This window comes from Phyllostomus hastatus, unplaced genomic scaffold (assembly GCF_019186645.2).
Source record: "Phyllostomus hastatus isolate PE091 unplaced genomic scaffold, TTU_PhHast_1.1 phas_contig_1, whole genome shotgun sequence".
Taxonomy (NCBI): domain Eukaryota; kingdom Metazoa; phylum Chordata; class Mammalia; order Chiroptera; family Phyllostomidae; genus Phyllostomus; species Phyllostomus hastatus.
In genome coordinates this window covers 13069025-13093814 of record NW_025333498.1, presented here as the reverse complement: position 1 = coordinate 13093814, position 24790 = coordinate 13069025, and the positions used below count along the sequence as shown (strand labels likewise).

At 38.5% G+C, this 24790-nt stretch overlaps 1 protein-coding gene across 6 annotated transcripts in view; it reads right to left on the bottom strand.

Annotated features, from left to right (window-relative positions):
- The window catches only part of CCDC141 (coiled-coil domain containing 141), a 175935-nt gene that overhangs the window by 4201 nt on the left and 146944 nt on the right, over nucleotides 1-24790 (bottom strand). For 2 of the 6 annotated variants that reach the window (XM_045851134.1, XM_045851466.1), the window contains 4 exons: nucleotides 22022-22138; nucleotides 13699-14552; nucleotides 11516-11600; nucleotides 2593-2678 (listed from right to left, as the gene is read on the bottom strand). In XM_045851134.1, coding sequence (XP_045707090.1) covers nucleotides 2593-2678; nucleotides 11516-11600; nucleotides 13699-14552; nucleotides 22022-22138 — 1142 coding nt within the window. Of the gene's footprint in view, nucleotides 1-2592; nucleotides 2679-9323; nucleotides 9629-9659; nucleotides 11601-13698; nucleotides 14553-22021; nucleotides 22139-24790 lie in introns of those variants that run through there. The other 4 variants (XM_045851162.1, XM_045851386.1, XM_045851306.1 and 1 more) reach the window with 4 other exon arrangements.

Sequence of the window (24790 nt, the reverse complement as noted above, 5' to 3'; positions counted from 1 at the left end):
AGAGAAGCAATACAGTTTAGTTCAGAGGAAAATTATGAACTGTGTTCTAGTGCTGTTGCAAAGGGTAGGAGCTCCTTCTTTCTGCTACTGTAACAACAATATAAAAAAAAGAGGAGTGATACAGAACAGCCAATATATTTAAAACAAATGCTCATTTCCATATGAATGCAAGATTAAAACAGGTTCAAATGCATGATGTATTTTATAAAATCAGCATCCCACTGTGTTTACCCAATTTTACAAGGATTCAGAATCCTCTAGTTTCTCAGAACAATATCAGTAGAGGGGCTGAGTTTTATTTCACCTATTTTATCTCCAAGTGGTAATTCTAAATTAGACATGTAAAGTCATAACATCATTAAAAAAATTACAAGGAGGTCTTGACCAGGTAGCTCAGGTGGTTAGAGCATCATCCCAATATGTCAACGTTGTGGGTTCGATCCCTGGTCAGGGCACATACAAAAATCAACCAATGAATATATAAAATAAGTGGAACGACAGATTGATCTCACACACACACAAACACACACACACATACACATTAACCCCTTTATCTCAAGGCAATAAATAAAAATTTTAAAAAATTAAAATGAAAGTGAACCTTGGTTATAATTTATTCCTAATAATATATAGGGTCAATGTTATATAATTTAAATATCAATGATAGCCATTTTAAATATGTCGATGCATGAAAATAGCCAAATAAACTTGGTAGTATATATGGAGTAAAAAATATATTCTTTAATGATAATAGCATGACCTGCAAAGTTTCCTTGGCAATCTCTACCTACAGAAATGGCAGCAGTAGACATTAATAATCTTCTAAAACTTAGTTTCTTTTACTAAAAATGTTTAAGTAAGCACATATAGTTCAAATTTTTAGATCACTTGAAATAGTTTGTTCTGGGAACTCATATACCTGGGAACAATATACCATTGTTAAATGCCAAAGGGCATTTAACATTGACATTGACTTGTTGGCTATCTATACTCATTGGAGGAGCAAATAACTATGAGTGTAACTGCAAGTGGTTTGTGATATTGCCCCCAAAGGAGTTGTAAATGCACAGAATACCTTTCCCATTCTGAGTAAATCTTTGGCATCTTTTCAAACAGACTAGCCTTCTAGCCATTATAATCTGCCTGATCTGCTATAACCCTAAGAAGATGCTTCTTAGTTGGGCAGCACTGTGAGTTTGGAACATAGAAGTTTATCATTTTCCCTGGTACCTATTTTGGAAAATTCTTGGTGGCATTGCCTAATCACCACACACTGTTAAAACTATCTGATTAAACATATGATGTCTGAAGCTGAATTCATGTCCAAACTGGACTCTACAGAATTTCAGAGTGGTCTATACTATGCTAACTTCTTTTACTGTTTCTACTATAGAAATTTTTCAATCTATCTCAATGTTACTATGTTGAATTATTGCATTTTTAAAATGATTTATGCATTTTTAAAATGATTTATTTATTTTTAGAGAGAGGGGAAGGGAAGGAGAAAGAGAGAGAACATCAGTGCATGGATGCCTCTCAAGCGCCCCCTACTGGGAACCTGGCCTGAAACCCAGGCATGTTCCCTGACTGGGAACGGAACCAGTGACCTTTTGATTTGCAGGCTGGCACTCAATCTACTGAGCCACACCAGCCAAGGTGAATTCTTGCATTTTGAGTCATACAAATTGGAGCACAGATGTCACCAATATGAAATTACTGCACAAAAGCCTGGAACACTTTAAAAACCAAGGTATTCTCTAAAACAATGTTTCTCAAACTTTAATTTGCATAAACATGACCTGAGAATATTGCTAAAATGCAGACTTTGAGTCAGTAGGTCTGGAGTGGAATCTGAGAATCTTCATTTTCAACAAGCTAGTAGGTGATGCAGATGCTTCCTATCCTCTGTGGGAAGGCTGTAAAAGACACACCAGACAAAAAAACCAAGCAGCTGACTTTAGCAACTTATTTTTTAGGATGCATAGTTCTATAGCAGGTGTGAAAAATATTTTCATCCTCCTTTATAGTAACTTTTCATCTAGAGAAAATCAGGTAGGAAAGCCAGGGGCTGCCAAGCATGGACATGCAATGAAGAGATGTTCCTTTTTCTATCAACTTAAAACTTTGCAGGTTGGCTCAAACAGGCTAACCCTGGGAGTGTTCTGTGACAGTGTCTGCATTCTAAACTGGGGGAAACTTCCCTGCAGCTAGCCTAAGGAGTCTCAAGTGCAAATGGTCATATGGAGACAGATAAGGATGTCTGGGATGACTTTCCAAAGCAAGTCTTCATAAGATTGTCCAGAGGACACCCATTATGGATATAGACACAGTTGGGTGCATTCATATGCAAGTTTGTCAATATATATGGATATGTATGCATTTGTATGTGTATGCATGTTTTTATTCCGAAGCAGGAAAAAGAAAGGAGGACACTATTGTTTTTAAATGAACACCACAGAGAAGAACACACCATCATAACTGGGTTTGCATTTTCTCTTCGGCACTGATAATGGTTCCCATCCCCCAACCCATTTGTCGTTTCTTCATGTCGGTACAGCCATTGTTTGCCTTCTTGCCTTCATCAGCTCTTACCTACTCACTGCCTTAGATAATATTTCCTGTTTATGTCTGACACAGAATTCCATTTCGGTAAACTTCTCCAGCGCAGTTCCATGAACCTGAAAATGTTCAATACGACCATTGGGTTAAATTATCTGTGCAGTGTACAGTTAGATATGTAGTGCCAGACAGAAGAAAGTGTTCATTATTTTATTGCTCCTAAACATGTTCCCATTAAAATGAATGAAATGATGAGAAAGTAAAGGAGAAATAAATTCAGTAGTTAGTACCCCAGTGAGACATCAGCACATTTAACTTAGAAAACTATCTTTGTTTGCTTTGATTACAGTCCTGTTATAAAACAGATCTCCATTACACAATGCAATGTGAAATAGATGTTCTCTATCAAATACTAACTACCATGATGATTTTTCCCCTTGAACTGGAGTAATTTATTTAGAGAATTTATTAAGAGTATTTTTGTCAGTCAGTATTCATACAAGAATAAATATCTTCTATCTGCAAAAGGTTGAATAAGGTAGTCAGATTAAATTTATTACCTTTACAGGAGTTTAATCTTAAATTACATTTTAAAGAACTTCCAGTAGAACTAAAAAAATAAAAAGCAAGTAAATTCTACCGTTTACAGGTACTTATTAGACATAATACACATTTCATTATCAGCATATACAAATCATTAAAAATAAAAAAAATGAAAACACACTCATTTATTCCTGTAGTAACCATACATACTTTAATAACCTTGAGAAGTGAACTAGAAAAGCCAGTCTTTAAGAACCTACATTCAGTACTTTATATGAAACATTCAAATACAATAGACAATGAATTACAAACCAACAGCTTCTTCTCGAGCATGATTTACAATATTATTACATTTACATAAAAGTGACCTCAAAGTTCTATTTATAAATAACTCCTCTTGGATTGCTCCTTATGAGGGATATAAGTAGATTTATATTTGGAGATGATATATGTGTGTGCTGATGCATGTTTATCTGATAGTATTTTCCCCTTTTTATCAGCTGTTTGAAAACCCTGTTTGAAATATACTGGTTTTCAAATATACATTTTAAAAACTGGATTCTTGCTGTTTTCTCTTATATCAGGCACATAAAAACATCTGTATTATATGACTGTGAAAATGAGAAAAACCTGTTTCTTCATGAACTCTTGGCCACAAGCTGCTCATGGCATTGGTACCATTAAAATGAAGTATTTTTCTAACCTGATTACATCACAGTATCACACATCCTCTGGGCATTCTATGCATTACCTACTCGTATAGGTGAGAACTCATTCTTAGTAGGTACGTACAACTGACACACACACTCTTACACACACACACTTGTATCACCAAGATCAAAACCTCTTGAATTGTTATTAATTGATAATGATATTGATGACATGTAACTTGCTTGCTACAGAACTGTCATTAAGCCAACCAACAACGACGTCTCAAATTTAAAGAAACTATACAGATCTTTCAAATTCTGAGGTTCTCTGTGAGATGCCATCATCGCTCTGATTGAATTTGCGCCCACGGGGGCTGGAGGCAGAGCACAGAGAGTGGGAGTCATGCCAGGAAAATCAGCCCCAGCACATTAGACTGGTCATGGCTCACACACTGATACCCTGTGAAGCTTGAGTCATTCTTCATGGCGTGTGTGGTCTATTTTTAATTGTAATAGAAAATGAATACTTGTGCAATTACACAATACATGTACATAGGTTTGAACATATCTACAATGAGTACCTTGCTGGCATATCCATTAAGGAGGCATTGGTGGGTCTTAACAGTGCTCCATTGTTTATAAGCTTATATTACAAAGCCTTTGATGAAACACAAGTTTAATACTCGGCTTTTGTGATGCATCAGTTAGTTTTCTTTTCAGTGATAAAGTCCATTTAAAGTACAGAGTAAATTTAATCTGACTACCTCAGAGACTTTCCTTTTCTTGTCTTACTCACCAGTGAAGACTCCCAGCACAATGCTGAATGAGAATCTCTGAAGTCCCTAGGGGTGAATTCCCACCACCTCTTGTTGCTGTGCTTGTAGTCTCTCCTGCCCTGTGGCTCACGGCAGCAGTGTGACACCAGTCTCTGCTTCCACCACCATACGGCCTTTTCCTGTGTGTCTCCTCTCTGTCTCCATCTCTATCACACCTTCTTGTAAGAACACCAGTCACTGGGTATAGGTGTCATCCAGATACCCTCTGCCACCCAGTACCATCCTCGAATTGGGGGATGAAAATATGCAGACACCTGTTATTACAGCCTCTACCTTCCTCTCAGGAGCTCCCCTCAAACATTTGCATTTACTCCCCACACAGGTGCGTTTCCTGAATCCATAGGAAGTTCACACTGAGAGTGAAGGTGAAGTCCATAGCTGACACTTGGTTTCCCCACCTTGATGTCTGGCTATTTTTCTCTTCCTGCCTACATTTCCCAACACTTAGGGAAACATAGCATACAGTCCAAACCTTCCAGGTTCCCACAGATCCCATTTATTCATAAGAATCAGACAAGACTTTGATAAGTAATACTATTACTCCCTTAAAAGTAATAGATATGAAGTGTTGCAGGTTCAATTCCCAGCCAGGGTACATGCCTGGGTTGCAGGCCATAACCCCCAGCAACCGCACATTGATGTTTCTCTCTCTCTCTCTCTCTATCTCCCTCCCTTCCCTCTCTAAAAATAAATAAAATAAAAATCTTTTTAAAAGTTATATAAAAAAGTAATAGATATGAATAAACATGCATTTGAAAAGGCATCCCCTGGAGCTGTGTTAGCTTCAATCACAAGCAGCCCAGTGACGTGGTGAAGGTTGCTGGAGAAGACTCTGGAGAGGATGGGCAGTTTAGTCCTTCCAATTCTTCCAGGTAAGTGGATTCCCGCTTTGTCCATGTTTCCAACTGTTCTGTTGGTCAACAGTGTGTCTGTGTTGGCAAAACACTTACTATATACAAAGGGGGCTCTTGGCATCGCTAGACTATCATGGGATAGAGACCATTTGCCATGAGTAAAGTATTTCTCTGCAGTTCATTTTTTGAATTCTTACCTTGAAAAGATTTTATTAAATGATTTTTAATGACAATGTAAGATAAAAGGTGCCATGTTGTACTTGTTCGAATCAATAAGGTTCTTGGAAGAGAACAGTTGTTGAGTGACGAAGGGAAAAGTTTATTTCATTAGTTAGCCAAGCTGTATTTCACAAATATTGATTTAAGTGGGTTCTAAACAGAAAAAAAGTCATAGCAGGAATCCACACGAATGCAGAATGAAAACTTCAAATCATGTAACTATCATCGTTCTGGTTTAAAGAAAAAGGTTGGATCGATGTTTTCCAGCTATTCCTCTGGTTAAAATATGTTTCATTTTCACCCATTTTTTATTGTGCTACGTGGAAACAAATGCACTCAGATATTCTTGTCTGTGTAATTCTTTCTGTTCCCTTGTGTTTTGAAGAGGATGGGGTGTTAATTTTATGGTATATAAAAAAAGGATTTTCTTAATCCTCCATTATAAAAGGAGGAAAAATAAGTCCTCCTACTTTAAGGAAGAAATAAAATAAAAATCCTCCTATTTTATAAAAAGGCAGGCCTACCCATTGAACGAAAGGAACAGCTACCCGGCTGAAGAATCAAAGACTGTCCGTCTGGAGGTGTGTGATCCACTGTCCACTGCCGAAGCTTGGGTGGTTCACGAGGTGCACACACTCTCAGCCCACCAGGAACGGTGGTAAAGGCCAGATTAGTAGCTTTATGCGACTCATTTCCCATTTGAAGTTGAACTTATACACAGCTGATAGCAGTTGAATCTCATCTTTTGATGAGAGCAGAGAAAATGAATTGTCGCTTTAAGCAGGACACTTTCATCTTGTGAATGCAAATCTTTTGGCTCTCTGATGCAGCTCAGGATTCTGCTTATTATAAATGGAAACCAGTCTGTCAGGCTTTGGCATTTATATTGACAGGCACAACAGCAGAGCATGCTAGGAAGAAATATTTTATTTTGTTTCAACTAATTTATTTCATGGATACACTTAAAACACTGTAGGTACAACAGAAATGTTGAAAAGCTTCAGATGGCAATTTCTGGTAAGGAATGGTCACGAATAAAAACAAAGTGGAACAAATGCCCTATTATTTTCTTCCTTCAGTTGGAATTCAAATAATCTAAGCTCTTAGATTTGGCCTTTTAAAAAAATATTTACACATCTGAGTGAAATGTTGGTTTCAAATAAGATCTGTTCACAACCAGAGTACTGAGCCCAGCTACAATAAAATATCGATAATCTGTGTGGTGTTCGAAAGAGGTATGCAAGTTCTGGTTTGGGCAGTTGGGATGTAGCCACAGAGTGGAGACACCACTTCTGCACTGACCCCTGAAGAGATTCACACCTGATGTCACCTGCTTTACACTTTGGGACGGTGGCCTTGGATTTTGCCTGTTCTCTCCTCAGTTTTATTGTATCAGTATCTTTAAGTTTAAGTCTACCAGGATCTTTAAGTTTAAATTTTCAATTGAGGGCTGGTCCAGAGGATCTGGAGGGTTCTCACTTAAGTTTTATAGGTTAGGTAAGTGTTTTATACATATTTCGTGGCTGGAAGCTGATAATGACAGGGTAATGTTGATAATAAGGAAGAACAATCAGGTAACAAATACATCATTCTCTTTTTACATTCCCCCAACTCCTCTCTCCAAAAACAAAAAACCAAGAGACAAAAAGAAAATACAAGCTAAGAGTATCTTTGTTTACTTCTAACAATTCAAGAAATACAATATTAAGCGGGATTATGTCTGGGATTATGGTGATGAACAGGGCTATGAAGATGCTGCCAGAGGACACAGATGCTCCAATAAGCTGTTCCCACACTGGGCATTATGGGACAGAGACAGGCAGCTCTGGCACAGACTGTGCACATGGCAGGGACACCTACACTCCCCTTGATGGGCCAGAGGGCTTCCGGTGGGGAGTAGTGTCTCAAATGGGACTGGAAAGCTAAGCAGGCATTAAGCTACATGTAGATAGGGTAAGAATACAATAAGGGAGTTCTGGGGAGGAAGCATTAAAGGGAAAAAAGAGCACGATAGGGTAAAAACCTGAAGTTCATTCGGCTTTGGAGGGGAGGAGAGGGCAGAAAGGATGGAACAGAGCCTGGGAAGGGGAAGCCAAGTATGAGAGGATCTTGTTTACTACTTGAAGGAATTTAAACTTAAATGAAGCAGCTAGAAGGCTCTTGCAGTAATCTATTTTAAGTCTGTGCCTTGACTATATGTGATGGCAGACATTGTTGAATGAAATAACCAAATTTTTCCTGCTTCTTTCCCCAAGTATTTTAGATATTATAAAACATGCAGAGATTCAAATAAAAAGGATTTATATGGTAAATTTCTCCAGAATTCAGTGTGAGGAAAACTTCACCACCAAATGTTTCTACTTCCTTTTATTAGAAAATCAGAACTGGAAAACTCAGTGAATTTGCCTTGTAGGAAGCTAACACGCATTTTGTGCTGCACCCCTTGAAGGTGTCAAGTACATATTCTCTTTAATCCTTCTTTTCATTTTCTTGTTGAAAAGTGTTTTGATATTAATGTCCAAAATTTTTTCTAGAAATGGGCAAAAATCATAATTATATCTTAAGAGCAAATCATTTGAAGTTACTAGGTTTTTCCTTTTTTGACCAATAATTTCAGTTCATACTTTCATAAGGACAATTCTTTGATCAAGGCAGAAATCCTAGCAAAAAGGAAAATCACACTTAAGTCTTTGAAATTCAAATATAACCAAGAGCTAATTATTCTTTACTGCAGTGGGAATTACTAGATAGTCAACTGATAGTCCAGAAAAATAGGTAGGTAGGTAGGTAGGTAGGTAGTTACATAAATAGACACTGGAAGATACACAGAAAACGATCTGAAATATATCTTGAATATCTGTGTAATGCTTTTTCCCAATATCTGAACTCTATGTATGTATGTATGTACATGTATGGTATATATATATATATATAATCATATATATAATCTTATATTTGATAAATACATTAAATATAGCAGGGGCTTTATATGCCTTATTTGTTCATGTGTTATGAACATATGAGGTCTGTCCAGAAAGTATCCAGCTGCATAATATGGAAAATAAAGACATTTATTGAAAAAGATACCAGAAACATTGTACATAGGATAATGACACCTCAGTCCCTATCAAAGTAGGCACCTTGGGATCTCACACAGTTCTCCCAAATGCCATCAACTGCCCCATCATATTTTCCTGAATCTTATCGATGGTTTGAAATCGCTCCCCTTTCAAAGGTGATTTCAGTTTTGGGAAAAGCCCGAAATCACAGGGCACCAAATCTGGGCTGGATGGGGCTGAGTCACCTGGGTAATTCAATGTTTTGCCAAAAAATACTCTGCAGGAGACATGATGCATGACCAGGTAGGTGTGTTGGCAATCACCAGTTGCCCATAGCTGCAGCCTTCTGAATCATCCAAATAGTGTCCAAGGAGGAATGTTCAAGCTTAACACAAAATTTGATTCAGATTCATCGCTCTACTCACTCAATCATTTTGAATGCAATAGCCACATAGTACACATGTTCACTCAGTGGTATCTACTGCCCCCACTGACTAGTACAGTGAAGTTGTCATTGTTCATGTATGTGTATTCCAGTCCACTGTCCCTGACTGCCAGGTTACATCGGCATCACACAAACTGTTCTTGTTATATTAACAATGGCTGGACTTTTTCTGGACAGACCTCATGTATGTATATCCCACCCTGCTCCTCAAAGGATTAATTAGCATGTGACAAGTGAAGCAAATGGGCAAGTCCTTGTGACCTAACTACCCCAAAGCACAAATTCAACCAAGCTGACAAAACATTGGTAAGGAGACCCCATGATATCAACAAGAAAAGAGACAGAGGGTGGGATAAGAATTTGTTACCTGGCTCTGCCTGTCCTCTTAGGGCATGAATAGGTTTTACTTTTTAGCTTCAACATGGGAATAGCAGTTAGGCAAGATATGCAAAATACTTGAAACCTGACCAAAAGGATAGGAAAGTTAAGAGACTATGTATTCCCTGGGATGCTGTATCTATAAGCTTATAATAGGCTTATGTCAAAAATTGGAGGAAAATTAAGAGATTTAATATTTTAATTAAACTAAATATACAGCACAAAAAGTGTAACTTTTTACTCAACCATACATTTCACATCTTCATATAACATTCAGTAACTTTTAATATCAACCTGAATATATTATATTTAAATATTTTATTATTTGTAGACGGTCTTACAGCAACATCATTAATTCCTGCCCTTCATCAAAAAACTATAATGAATTATTCTTTCAACTCAAGATTTTATGCTAGTATGACAAGACTATGTTTAAAATCTAAAAACAAATGCATCTCTTATTCACACTTATTTTTTAAAGGAGCCAAAAAGATAATCCCCTTTTTTGAATAATATATTTCAGAAAGGTATAGAACATTCTTCAAAACTGCAGTGATAATTACAATAAAGGATAGAATTCATCTGATGTCACTCCCCCCACCACTCAGATCATACTAAATGCACCCTCTTGGGTTTAATTTCAAATCTCCAAGAAGGATGTAGTCTTAAGAAATTAGAGAGGAATTTAAGCTCCAATTCATAAAACATAATTTTCTCACATGGGACTAATTAGAGATCACATACTACAGAAATCTTTTTAATTAAATATTCTAAAGAAACAACATCTGAAAGAAAAATAGTGGGCAGGAGGCAGCGTGATGACAAACTAGACTCAACAATACAATTATCTGTAGCCTCACTGCACACTTTTCATTTTCCAGATCTTTGTAAGACACGAAATAAAAACTCTCAATTGTCCAAGAGGTAGATGATGAACCCATTTTTCCAAATGGGAAACTGAGGCACTACTAATATGCCTTACAATCGGCTGCAAAAATAGTCAGCAGCAGAGCCAAGATTAGAAGCAGGAGGAACTGGCTGCAATCGTATACATGGCTGCCCACAACATGCCGAGGGAACGACAGGAGTAATGTTGGTCTGTGCTCACTGCCTGTGTCCCATCCTGCTCTGTGACCTGCATAGCTGACAGAGGTTTGAAACTACCCTTAAAGTTGTCGGCACTTTTATTCTCCAGTGTCAAACCCTTGAGATCAACAACAGGAGTGGTTATTTACAGCATTAACCTCAGACTCAGGAATGGAGGCTCCATTAAAGCCACATCGAACATATTTCAATAAATGAGATCAAGACATGAAAAGCAAAATTAAAGGACACCTAATGTGCAAAAGAAAATTAGAACGTCAGTTCAATAGTTTTACTGTTATTCTACAAAGAGATATTTATGAGTACAATTAAAATTAAATTTTCAAATGTTTGGATTTGAAATTTGACTCACATCCTTATGCTGTGAGCCTTCATCTGCATGCATGCTCCTAAATTAGGAGGGAATAAACATAGTGTGCTTTTACTGGGTTTTATATTGAACACGTCTCTTTGTAGAATACAAAAAATGTATCCTTATCCACAGCAAATAATTTACCAAGCTCCTCAAATAGGTTAAAGCACTGAAGAAAACTTTCACCAAACAGTGGTACTAGCCAAACAAGCAGTATGGTCAGAATGGAGGGATACTTGGTCGGATGTGCTGCCTTGTTGGAGACCTAAGAAAATGAACAACTGTATTGTCCTTTGGGCTCGTGAAAGTGATGTTCATGGGTGCCAAGCACAGTTACTGCAGGAGCAGCCAGTACATTAGCGATACACTCACATAGATGACACACAGCGTTATCCAGTTTATTCTTGTGATTGGAGGCCTGCGGTTACCTGTCACATGGAGGATGACACTGGAAGAGAGTCTGCCACTGGAGTTTTGGGCCCAAGCCACATAGAGGCCTGCGTCTGCCCCACATACCTTCGGAATGAACACCGAATGTCGCGTCTCCTTGTGGAAAACCTGTAAGTGTCCATCTGCAGATAATTTCTGGCCCTTCTTGTACCTGAGGTAGAGAGTCAGTTTTTAAAGTCAGAATCATTGTTTATTCACATCATATCCAATTTCTAAAAACCATTGCACATCAGCCCATCACCACAGCAGTATTCTCTAGTGAGAGCAGGAACTTTGCTGCTACCACAAATGCCAACGGGGCTGTTTATCCTCCGGGCAGAGGTTGGCAGCTGGTGTGCAGAGAAATGCCTGATTGGCTCAGACCATGTTTTTTAAAAATCAATTTTTTGATACCATTTAACAATTGGAATGCTGCATATAAAAATTCAGATATCAGCTACTCTCAAAAAACCAGACCATCTGGTCACACTGGGGCCCCATTTGCTCCTGGCAATTATCTACAATGGGAACTGGCCCCCTCCTATTTGGTCTCCCTCGTTCTTCCAGCTGCTATGGACCAGCAGTCTGGAAGCTGCATTGGGTGACACTCATCTGCCCCACTATGTTCATCCCGTAAGACCCACATGCGAGTGCCAACATGCTGTCTTAGAAGGAGGTACTTATAATACAGCATTTCCTACAGAAATGAATTCATTTCATTAATGAATTAATTTCATTAGAAGGAAACGATTTCTAATTATAAAAGGCATTTATGCATTTGGATTATTATTGTTAATGATATTTCTAAAAGCTTCCTGAAAACATGAGTGCTTGGCTGCACCTTTTTAGAAAGCAAATAATTTATTTTGTTTATTCTAGATTCTTATTTATCTATATCCATGTTCTTTATACAAGAAGCGTGACAAACCTGAATTATTTTCTGTTCCCATTGCTTAAGCAATCATTTGTCATTTTTCTGAAGTCCTAACAATGTATGACATCTTGTCAGTTGTTAATGGAGCAAAATTGCAAATCTGAGGGCAAGATACTTTTCTTCACTATAGTTCTTCAGTATTATAGTTGCCATAGTTCCTTAGTAATATATTCTAACCAAGTTATTTATTATGTGGACAAAAACAAGAAACACTTCAGACACCATTTTTCTTTAGGGTAAACTGATATTTAATGATGAATTAAATATCCTTTAAATTCATAAATATGAAATTCTGATCTGTAAAAAACATGCAATTGTAAAAACAACAAAATAAATCAACAGGCATATCAATGGCTGCACTGTAGCAGAAGTGCAGTTTCTTTTCATCAGAGAAACCAGTGCTTTCTCATAAATTCTTCAGGTGACTGATTCACACTTCAAGTACCTTCCGTGTGCACACACAATAACTGGAACCGATAATTTATTATCTACAAAAACATTACTATAAAGAAATGCTATTTTACTTAGTGCAGAAATATAAACTCATTCCCACAAATTTGTAATTTTGCCCTCCAGTAAATCTACTTTAGGATGAAAAATTTTTTAAATTAATCCATGAATTGGGAAACTTAAAACTGCCTTTACAACAACAGAATGTGAATCAAAACTTGTATTCTGCAGTTTACTTTTATAAAACAAATAGTCTAAGAAGAATGTCTCCATAGTGAAATCATATTGTTCACAGGTCAGTTATAACACCTTTCAAAAATGGGTTTGTTATTTGTCACTGGGAGTAACTGTGAAAGAAATATTTTTATTCCATCTCTCACATTGAAGAAAGGTATAAAAAAAATCTTAGTGAAACAAATTTTGCAAAAGTGACATGAGTGACTATTGGGAAGAGAAAAAAAGCAGAGATAGGTACATGAAAGAAAAGGGAAAACCCCAAATCCTTATGTTTTTTAAATGAATAAGAGATGTTAAACCAAGAAAATTTCATGCTTATGTAAAAATAAACAATTAGGGGAAAATTTCAACCTATCATCTTTAGAAATGTGGAATGTTAAACTAATAAAAAACAGCACAAGTAAGTTGCATTGCCTTTGGAGTTTGTTAAATTATTATTTCATATGGTTATTTTTTTTTCCTTCAGGGTATTAGCCATGCTGCTATTGAAATGAGAGCCGGGGGGTTGAAGCAAGGTTGAGCCATGCAGAGTTGCAGTGTCGCGGGAAATCAGTCGGCTATCCCTAGACCCTTCCATTAGTGCACATGAATGACTTGCCCAGTGATTCAACTTGGTTCTGATTATGGCTTGTCATTATAGGCTACCCACCATGTCAGTGTAGGCTCTGGAAATCCTGTTACTTCGACTTCCAAAGTCACTGGAGAACCTTCCATGACAGTTACGTTAGACAGGAGCCTGGAGAAATTAGGTGCCTGGCCAGCTAGGCTGACCACACTGTTCTTTGCTGACGTACTTTTAATCTCTTCTCGGGGAACCATTTGCCTCTGATAGGCCCTGCTGGGGCCTAATTGAAACCCCAGGCCCGAGAATGCATCCTGGGAAGCATGCAGCCTATCTTGGGTTTTAGTGACATTATTATCAGCATGCATTTTCTCCTGTGTTTCTAGCAAACTTTCCTGAGCCTGCAGGTGCTGCTGTAAAGCTCTCTCATGCAGTTCACTCGGCATGCTCTCGGGATGTTTAGCACTGATTTTGCTGATGGCAGTACTCTTTTCCAGCAGTCCTCCAGAGGTTAATGGGGGCTCAGCTTTGAACTGGGGGCGAGGCTTCTCAAAATGACTTGAAAATGTTTCTCTCTTATCATCCCAAGTATCAGCAAAAGCAGCAGGTGGTGGAAGGCCAGTTTCCTGGGCTTCCTCTGGACAGCTGGCCGCAGTCTGCATCCTGTAGCTGCTTATGTGAAGCCTGAGGGAGGGGCTGGCATGTTCCTCGACTTCCATGTCGAATGGGCCCAGGGGGGAATCAGGACTCCCGGGGAGTGGAGGCAAGGAGATGTCATCAGGTGAGACACACTCATGTTCTTCTCCTGAAAGCATGTCCGCAGGCAGGAGCAGGCCTTGGGCTCCACCCTCCCTGCCAGAGGAGAGCTGCTTAGGATCTTGAGGAGGCTGGCCCTCTCCTGTTCCGTTGGTGGCCAAAATAGCTGCTGCCTGCGCCTGTTCCTTCAAAACAGAAAAGCCAAAGCTTTGCATTAGTCACTGAGTCTTCTTTCTCCAGGTCTTGGGCTCAGCGTCAGAGACACAATGTGAGAAAAGCTACAGTGATTTAGAGCTTAGGGCCCTGGCTCAGGCATTACAGAACTGGGAACCATTTGTCTGTCTCCCCCAGGCACAGTTCTATCCCATGCCAGAGGAACTGGTAAACTGACCTCCTGTAACTGACTGAAATGTGATAGACCTTGCAAAACAGGAGAGAGAAAGGCCTAGTTATCATCTCTAATGGAGGGTTGGACTGGATAAATGTCTTTTCACATCATAATCTGAGGAGTCTCCTTTCACCAGCCAATTCTGCTTTGGGTTATCTGTCTGCACTTCAGCTGAACACAGTTCCTAAACATCAGAGGTTCTCTTGTTGGGTCGTCTCTTGGATTCTACTAGAGCAATCCCTCTCCCTTCTCAGGAAAGCCGTTCTTTTTATTTTATTTTTTTATTGTGGTAAAATAGACATAACATTTAGATGTACCCATTTTTAAGAGTAGAGTTAAATGGCAGTAAGTACGTTCACAATATTGTGCCAGCAGCAGCACCCATCATCTCCAGGCCTTTTTCATCCTTCAAGGTGAAACTCTGTACCCTTTAAACACTACTTCTCCATTCTCTGTCCCCAAGCCCCTTCCACTTCCTGTCTCTATTTGACTACTCCAGGTATTTCATATAGAGAAAGTTATTTTTAATGACTGGCTTTATTTTCTTAAAGCCCCTTAGCTTTATTCTCACATTGAAAAACATCTACTGAGAGCCTATGATATGCTCAGCACTGTTCTGTGCATCAGAGAGAGAAAATGGTGAGTGAAGGAGGTACAGTCTCTGCCTCCATGGAGACGATGGTCCAGTGGGGGGTGTGGATACTAATAGAACCATCGCACATTGCGACCTGTCACAACAAAACACAGCAAGATACAATAGAGGAACACCCACCAGTTACCTCTCTATCCCACGTGGGGTAGAAGGCACGCTGGGAGACCACACATAGCATCACATCACCTACCGCTCCCACTGTTCTGTTACCTCTCCTCACTAATCCACATCCATCTCTGGTTTGAGAAGAGGCTCAAACACACCCTCTGACACAGACTCAAAAGAATGTTGAGGCTGAAGGGAGCTCATCGGTCCCAACCTGCTTATTTTACGCATACTTCTTTCTTTGCTTTTCCTCAGCATTCTGGTTGCATTTTTACTCAGCTAACAATTACTACTTTTTCTCCCATTGCTATGCTTGCACATAAGAAAGTTACATTTTGGCTTGACTTTGAGTTTTTTGTTTTAGCATGTAGTCCTGCCCCTGACATACTTTTAAGTGATTTTTGAGAAATAAGTGTGTTTTTAGGTTGCAGATTAGAAGTAGAAATAAAACAGTGCTCCTTCTATGAGCCTACAGACGTGACTTGTTCTCAGAGAAATCATAAGCCCAGCTTAGAGAAAGTGGGTTTTTTTTTCAGCCATTTAATAGAAGTTTAAATTCTGGGTCTAAAAGCCAAAAGTTAACAGTCCTTCTTACTAAAATCAAATTACTAACTAACTAACTAACTAACTAACTAACTAACTAATTAACTAACTAACTAACATGTATCCAGCAGGGAATGTCTCTCCTTCATTCAGCTTTTCTATTACAGCTCCACCCTGCCTCTCTTTTTCTATCTTTCTGAAAGTCGAATGTTTATGTCCCTTTTCACAGGATGTTGACCCAACTTCCTATCCAATCTACAAATCTCCTCTATGACATCTGGCAGCCTTTGCTTGAACACTTTTCCTGAAGGGTGTTTTCTTCAAAAATAATTTTATGCTTTACTTGTGTTAAGAATATCTTTCCATATTTAGCAAAGACCTGCCTTCCCTCATTATCCACCAATGGATCTGCATTGGCCTCCTTGGAGTGACAGAGATGGCCACCTGCTCTCCTCTTAAAACAGCTCTTCGACTGTTTGGGGAATTGGTCCCACAACCCCTGAGTCTCTTTCTGTGGACTGAAAATCTCCAAGTCTTCTGCCCTGACTCCTGGACCTTCCATCACTCCGATCACCCTCGGGGGTGGGCTGTCCTACTCCTACTGGTCTACAAGCTGCTTCACAGGAAAGCAGGGACATTTGATAAGCTGAGGATCATCCAGGGGCAGGCAACTCCTTGATAACTTCTTTGGGTAACCTATGGTTCTCCAGAGAAGAATAACGTTTTTAAAATGTTTGAAAATTTTCAAAAGGAGAGAGAAACTTGAATAAAAGTTCCAGCTAGTCTCCCCACTCTTCACTCCCTCCTGGAGAGGAGTGGGCTGACTCACTTGAGGGTTTAGAAGAAGGGACTGAACAATCTCAGATCTGTCTCTTTGATGTCTTCTCTTCTGGACCTGCCTTCCACCAAATGGGTACATTTACATTGGCCACGAGGCATGAAAAACCCCTGTACAGAAAGTCTGTGGTTGTCTAGCTATGCATCCAAGTGGCTTCATAGACAAATCTGCCTAAATCAGAAATGAGGTTTGGGGAGACCCTCTAGATAAGTCCGAGTCAAGTCCTCCAGTCCAGCTTTTACAGGTTACTGATTCCTGACCGAGGTGACTCACTTTCCGATGGTGCCAAACTCAAGAAGGCAATTCAAGAACATTATTTTTCTCTCCCTACAATTTCTAAAGTATAAAAATATTTCCTGCAGAAAATAACACTACCAGTTTACTTCTACTGACAATAATAAGAAGAGAATTTCCAAAATCTTTTAGAAACTTTCCAACTTATTACTATTCCACATGAACATGTTTATTTCCATTATTTGTTTACTTTCCAGAATACAAAGCAATCAGTAGAAACATCATCTCCTTGATCTATACATGTTTTTATTAAAGTGCCAGTATTAGTTCTTTTTTTGTTATTTTTTATAAGAACTACATGGGACTGTTGATTCATACTGAGTTTTTAATCAACTAAAAAGCTCCTACTTTCTCTGTCCATGAATATCATTGATAAAAATGCTCAACATGGCACAGGTTAGGACAAGGCCAGATGTCCCCCGAGGCAAGGCACACTGCCTTCTAGGGTGACACTGAAGAACTACTTGACGCTCTTGGACACAATTATAACCCTACCAAACTCTCACTCACTCACCTGCTTTCACTTACCATAAGAAAGACACCATAAGTGTTTTTATCCAATGACTTCCTGAAACCATAATAAATTTTGCCAGTGGCACTAACCTAGAACTGCCCAGGAAATAATCATCTCAGGAAGTAAAATAAGGTGAGTTCAATACAAGTTTTTCTGAGTTAATCACGTTGGCTTTTGGCATTTCTGCCTTTAACTTTAAGTGAAAATAAGCTTTAAGTTTTTAAATCATTATGGAATTTTATAAAAATTCCTTTTAATTCTCATTGAGTTATACTTTCCTGGGTCTACTAATTTTTCCTTTATGGAAATGGTTTCCAAATCTTCACAAATTCCAGCTATTTTTTTCACATTTTCCCATCATGAAACCATTTTGCTGTCAGTAAAAAAAAAAAAAGCATGTATGTATGTGTGCGTGTTTCTAGAAAAAGGTTGTTTAATCTGTGTGTCTCAGCACAAATAGGTCATATTTGCATCAATCTGATAAATTCCAGCAAAAAGGGTGGGAAACTCTGATATAATTCACCACAACACAGTGCACTCTCCACGTGTGTCTCGGACAGCCATGGCTGCTCTTTGTCTTTTTTGCTGATTCCTTTTTCTTTTCCCCCTCTAACTGTATAGAGAAGATTAAATTATCAAATCTCTACATAGTTTCCCCTCAAAGATCTTACCCACTTTCATATCTAATGACCAGTTAATGTTTTTTAATGTTATTATTTTTTATGTTCACCTAAGGACATGCTTATTAATTTTAGAGAGAGATGAAGGGAGGGGGAGAGAGAGAGAGAGAGACATTGGTGGGTTGTCTCATGTACACGCCCGATGGGGACCAAACCTGCAACCTAGGCATGTGTCCTGACTGGGAATCGAACCCACCACCTTTCTGCTTATGGCATGATGCCCCAACCAACTGAGCCACACCAGCCAGAGCGTGACCAGTTAACTTTTAATTAATCCTAAATCTATAGCCTCAGATCTTATCTCTGCCAGGATTTCTGAACTTCCAGTTCCATTAATAAACATAATCACTTGGATTTACAACCATTGCCATGTAGGCAAACAAAATGAGTCTCTGGGAGACAGAATGTAATGATGTTCTTCATCTATCGAACTGAGTGTGAAACAACAATCCGCTAAGTACATAGTGCAGGAAGCCATCCATCTATATGGCAAATTTAAGAAAATACCACAAGACTTTACCTTCCAAAATATCTCAATAGATAGTCTTAAATAAAATTAAATGAAGCTAAGTAGGAAGTAGCAAAAGAAAGATATTGAACACAGGGCTGGGTCTATGAAAGGCATTTCTGGGATTTGTACAGGGCTTTGGACAACCAAGGAGTAACTTGGCACCTTTAGGGCACTTAGGTGGACAAGAAAAAAGAGCAAAAGGTGGTAAACAACGCTTTTTCTTCCTAACTTCTTTCAAAGTAAGTGTTTCAGGAACACCTCCCCCTGCCTACCAAGTGATCGGAATTAGAGGAGAAGGATCCAGGGATTGTGCTCGCCCCATCTGGTAAGAGCCCTCCCCTGAACTATTTGGTATAAAAGTAATTCTATGCTATTGCTTTATTAATCTTATGTAGGCACATGAATGCAAAGAGGAGGAAGGTCTGGCGTGGGAATCTATGCGGCAGTTCCTTGGAGCTCCCTTTGCTCCTGTGGAAAGAGTCACATGGCTGAAATTCAGAGCAACTGGGCTACCTGCCCAGTTCTACCACTACTTTTCTGTGATTTTCGAAGGGAAAAATATTTAATCTCTTTTGGCCTCAGTTTCCTCAACTGTAAAGTTAGATTTGATCAGATGATTGTTAAATCCCTTCCAGTACTAGAAGCCTATAACTCTAATTGCTGGCATCACCAGCCTTCATCTTCCGCTGAACAGTTCTGTGCCTTTAGGCGAGTCCCTTAATACTCTGTGCCTCCATTTAACCTGAGGAGTTTTCACGTATTACTGTGGATTAAGCATCAGTCCTCACCTTGGGCATAAAATACCATTACTAATCTGTTAGCAGTGCAATGACCATTGCATTGACTGAATTGCCTAATTCTGCCTGCTGCATTTTTGGGTCAGAAAAACGAGAAGCACTTTACTATTTCCAGGAGAAAATATTGTGATTAACACATTCTTGTAAGAGTTTGGTGGTATTGTTCTTTCTGAGTTATGTCATTTTCCTGAGGAAGATCAACACGATGTAAGGGTGTCAGAACTGAACTCAGAGATACCTTAACAACCATTTTACCTGCCTGCATAGTATTTTAAGGAGTCGTTACATCTGACCTATAATGTAAATGATAGAAATAGTCAGAGATTGAGATGTTTAAAAGTGGAGAGTCCTGCTGCCCTTTAAATTTGCTTTCTGTACCAGCTGTGCCAGAATGTATATGTGAAATTTTGTCAGTGGGTCCTTGACAGCTACAATTGTGGACCCTCACCTTCATCCTAAATAACTGGTGATCGATCATATCTCTTAATTTATATTAAAATAAAAATGAATTTTCAGTGAAAGTAAATCTTGTTTTTTTTTATATTGAAAGGAATTTGTTCCTTTAACTTTTCTTCTAAGAAAAAGAATTAAAAGCAAGAAAAACTATTTTGATTAAATGTAAATGAGGGTGTTTGCTTTGGTAGCAACAATTTTTGTTTTAATCTTAGCAAATGTGTGGTTAATTATGTAGGGAAATAGGCAGAAATTTAAAAAATATGATGTTGGATTTAGTATCTTTTAGAAACTTAATTAAGAAAATGTGATACATTTAAAGTTATTATTTATTATTTTCTAGTAAGTTTTATTTTAATTTTTATTCTTGGTACTTTTAATACATCTATTTGTTCTAAATGATATTTTTTTTATTATTGTTTAACTACAGTTGCCCCCGTTTCCCTCTCACCACTCTCCCCTGCCCACCCACCCCCACCTCCCACTATTTTCTCATAGGTTTTCATCGAAGGTGATTTTTGCTCCCCAGGAGATGTCTGAAAATGTCTAGAGATGTTTTTGGTTGTCACGAGTGGGTAGGGTGGGGGTGGTTACTGCTGGAATCTAGTGACTAGAGGCCAGGAATGCTGCTAAACATCCTACAATGCACAGCATAGCCCAAACAACAAAGAATTCTCTGGGCCAAAATAGAAATAATACCAAGATTTAAAAACCCTGATTTAGACCAATCAGAGCAACCAAAGACTGAGATGTAAGACTAGGGTCCCACAAGATGACCAAGGGTTGGCAGCTTTGCTGTGCCTCAGGAGAACCAGGGTTTAAGTACTTCAAGGTCACCCCATAAAACAAGGCAGCTTGCTCAATGGTTCTTGCTGCCTGGTGGTATATAATTGAGCTAGATCTTTACATACATTTAACCTGTGGAACAGGACCTATAAAAAGGTCTAGGAACTGTATTGACCTCAGGGAAAGATAACTGTTTCCCCATGAGATAACTACGCAAGTGGAGAAAGTTTTCTAAGTCTCAGGTTACAAAAATATATTTTATTAATTTGGGGCAATTGAGAATAGTGTTGATTCTGCTTGTCCCTTCAGTTCCCTGGGGGAGGGGAGAAAACAGAGGGAGCAGGCAGCTTGGCAAAGCAAAAAGTCCAGAGGTAATTATAGTCCAGCAGCTATGAATAGAGCGTGAGCAACTTAGGCTGAAAACTCAAAATGATGTCATTTAAATAATATGTTTGATATCATGATACATTTGCATTTTGTGGGTATTTGCAGTTTTTGCTACATGCTTAATTTATCTGTAATGCATAGGTTTTAAAGTAATTTCAACATTTCTCCAAATAGTTTAGTATTTCTATTTCAGTTGGGTACTTAATTTTTGTGCCTGGAAATATCTCAGATTCTATGGGAACAAGATACTATCTCATTTCATGTATTAAGGTTTTCTAATGGGTACTGCAAACAACAAAACCATAGCTTGGTGGTGTAATAAAGAGGAAGAAGTGAAATCTGAAGTTGGGATTGACTAGAAAAGGACAATGGGAAAGGCAGCTGAAGACAGGACAAACAGAGGTGGTTTGGGGTGACAGCATGGTGTTTGAATGGCTGTCCCACTGTCACTGTACAATGCTGTGGCTCCAGGAGTCATTAGGAGGGGCTCAAAAGGAAACAGCAGAACAAAAGGACTAAGCAAGGGGTAGAGCGGCAGTAAGGGATGCGGACACTCCCATTGCATTCACATCGGGAGATTTGATTCAGATACACAAGAGGACTTCAATTCACTTTTTTTTGCAATGCACAGTGACTTGAACCCCCAAGCAGAAGTAATCAGAGCTGAGAAGTAACTATGTAGCTGAGGCTACATAGTTTTCTTTACCTTATTCAATTCTTCTTTGGATATTGGATGCTTATTCCTTACTGGTTCTTTCAGTAGGTCAATGCAACTGTCATGGAAATCTTCTGAATTCAGATTCCTCTTTAAAACGTCTCCCTGCTGTACAAAGAGATAGTTAGTGAGGGCCAGGGCCAGAGAAGTTGAAGGAACAGCGCCGCATAATCATCACCTGGAAGAAAACAGGCCACTGGCAACTGTTTAGTGAATGCATTCCATATGAAACTGATGTACTCCCACCATGTGATTTACAGAATGATCCCTCCAAGCTCACAGTTCCCCTCTGAGAGACCTGAAGATGTACAACATACATGGGAGGCTTGTTGTGGACAATGGAGAGCAAAGCATCAGAGGAAGCTTCCATTTTCAGGTTGTGTATCAGGAGTTGGGAAAGGAAACAGATCTTCAGGAGGTGAGGTGGAGGTGGGGGAGGAAGTGATAAAGGTGGAAAAAGTGAAGATGTATGGCAAATTCATACGTTACTGGTGGCATTATAAAGGTACATTTATGGAATGCAATATACATATATATTAGAAACACTAACAATTGATATCATTTCATACATATATGAAACATTAATAATTGTATACCCATTTACCCAAATCTGGAGAGTTTATGCATAGGTAGTAAAACAAGAGAAAGAAAAAGCTATGCGCATGAAAAAGCTTATTATAGTGTCATTTAAAATGAGAAAGAAGTTAAAAAATCTAGATTCTTAGCCAAAGAAAAAAGATAATTTGGCTGAACTAACAGGTTAGCAAACTATTTTGAATGAAACTGGTATTCAAATGTATGAAACAGAAATTCATACAGAAAAACAATGGCTGCTCGAAATTCTGCTCTGAACTGGAAGCGTGTCACCTCACCTCAGTAAGAGCAACAATCTCAGCAATCAGCACAGGGTTTTCACATGCAACCCTATGACCTGGGGTTAGGCTCCCCCATGTCCTCCATCTGACAGATCAGGAAACTGAGACTGGGGACGATTAGACAATTTACTCAATATCAAAAATCCAATAATGTGAAAAATTGGTGTTTCTAGGCAGCTGTGTCTTACCTTAGAGCCTGTGCCCTTAATCACCTCACCATACTCTCCACCTTAAATAATCGGTTCTTTCATCCAGTTGTAAAAACAGCACTGTTCAAACCAGTTTTTGACATGACATGGAAAAAACATGTGTGTGTGTGTGTGTATAGTCTTTCTTTTAAGTGGATTTTGCTTAGACATAAACAAATATTTTCTCTATAGCTTTCAGCATTGATTTTGTTTTAAAATTTTTTTTATTGAATGTATCAGAGTGAAATTGGTTAATAAAATTATATAGGTTTCAGGTGTACATTCTGTAATACACTGTCTGTACTCTATGTGGTGTGTCCACCACCCCAAGGATGGTCTCCTTCTATCACCGTTTATCCCCCTTGGCCCTCTTCTACCTCCTCCCACCAACCTTTTCCTCTGATAATAGCCATACTGCTGTCTGTGTCTATGAGTTTTTTTCTGTGCTTAGTCCCTTCACCCAGCTTTCCAGCCCCACTCCCTTTTAACCTGTCAGTCTGCTCTCTATAGCTATGAGTCTGTTTCTATTTTGTTAGTTTATTTTGCTCATTAGATTCCACATATGAGTGAAATCATATGGTATTTGTCTTTCACTGACTGGTTTACTTCACATAGCAAACTTGTCTCCAGGTCTATCCATGCTGTAGCAAAAAGTAAGATTTCCTTCTTTTTCTTGCCCAAGTATTATTTCATTGTGTAAATGTACCACAGCTTTTTTATCCACTCATCTACTAATGGGCACTTAGGCTCTTCCAAATCTTGACTATTTTATCAATAAATGATGCTGCAATGAACATAAGGGTGCTTATGTTCTTTTGAATTAGTGTTTTGGATATATTCCCAGAAGTGGAATTTCTGGGTCACAAGGCAGTTCCACAGGGGATGCACCAATTTGCATGATCAGTTGTATTTTTATTCACCAATAATGAACTATCAGAAAGGGAAACTAAGAAAACAATCCCATTTACAATTGCATAAAAAAAATACCTAGGAGTAAATTTAACCAAGGATGTAAAAGACCTATACTCAGGGAACTATAAGATACTGAAGAAAGAAATTAAAGAAGACACAAATAAGTGGAAGTATATGATGTGTTCATGGGCAGAAAGAATTAACATCATTAAAATGTCTATACTACCCAAAGCAATCTATAGATTCAATGCAATTCCTATTAAGATACCAAGAGCATATTTCACAGAACTAGCACAAATATTCCAAAAACTTATATGCAGCCACAAAAGACCCCAAATAGCCATAAGAATCTTGAGAAGGAAATTTGGAGGAATCACTGCCTGCTATCACTGCCTGCTATCAAACTATATTACAAAGCCATAGTAATCAAAATAGCATTGATTTTTTATTCCATGAATGATGACAATGATCAGTTTAACATTTCCATGAAGTTAAGTGTTCAAGGAATATAATATCTGGAGATTAGTTCTACTTTCTCTGGGGCCACAATTTGGAGGGGGGAAAACTTACATTCATTATTTATGAACAAAAACATAAGGCTACTTAATACAGACTTTAGTTTGACTTGAATGGCACACATTTATCCGTTAGGATATGATCCATTAAAATGTAAACAAGACAACTTACTTGTGTTCAACCCTCATTCTCAGCAAAGTTTTTTCTCGGCAGTGGTGGGAAAGAAACAGAGTTAATGATCAGAAACACCCAGATAATTATGTTATAAA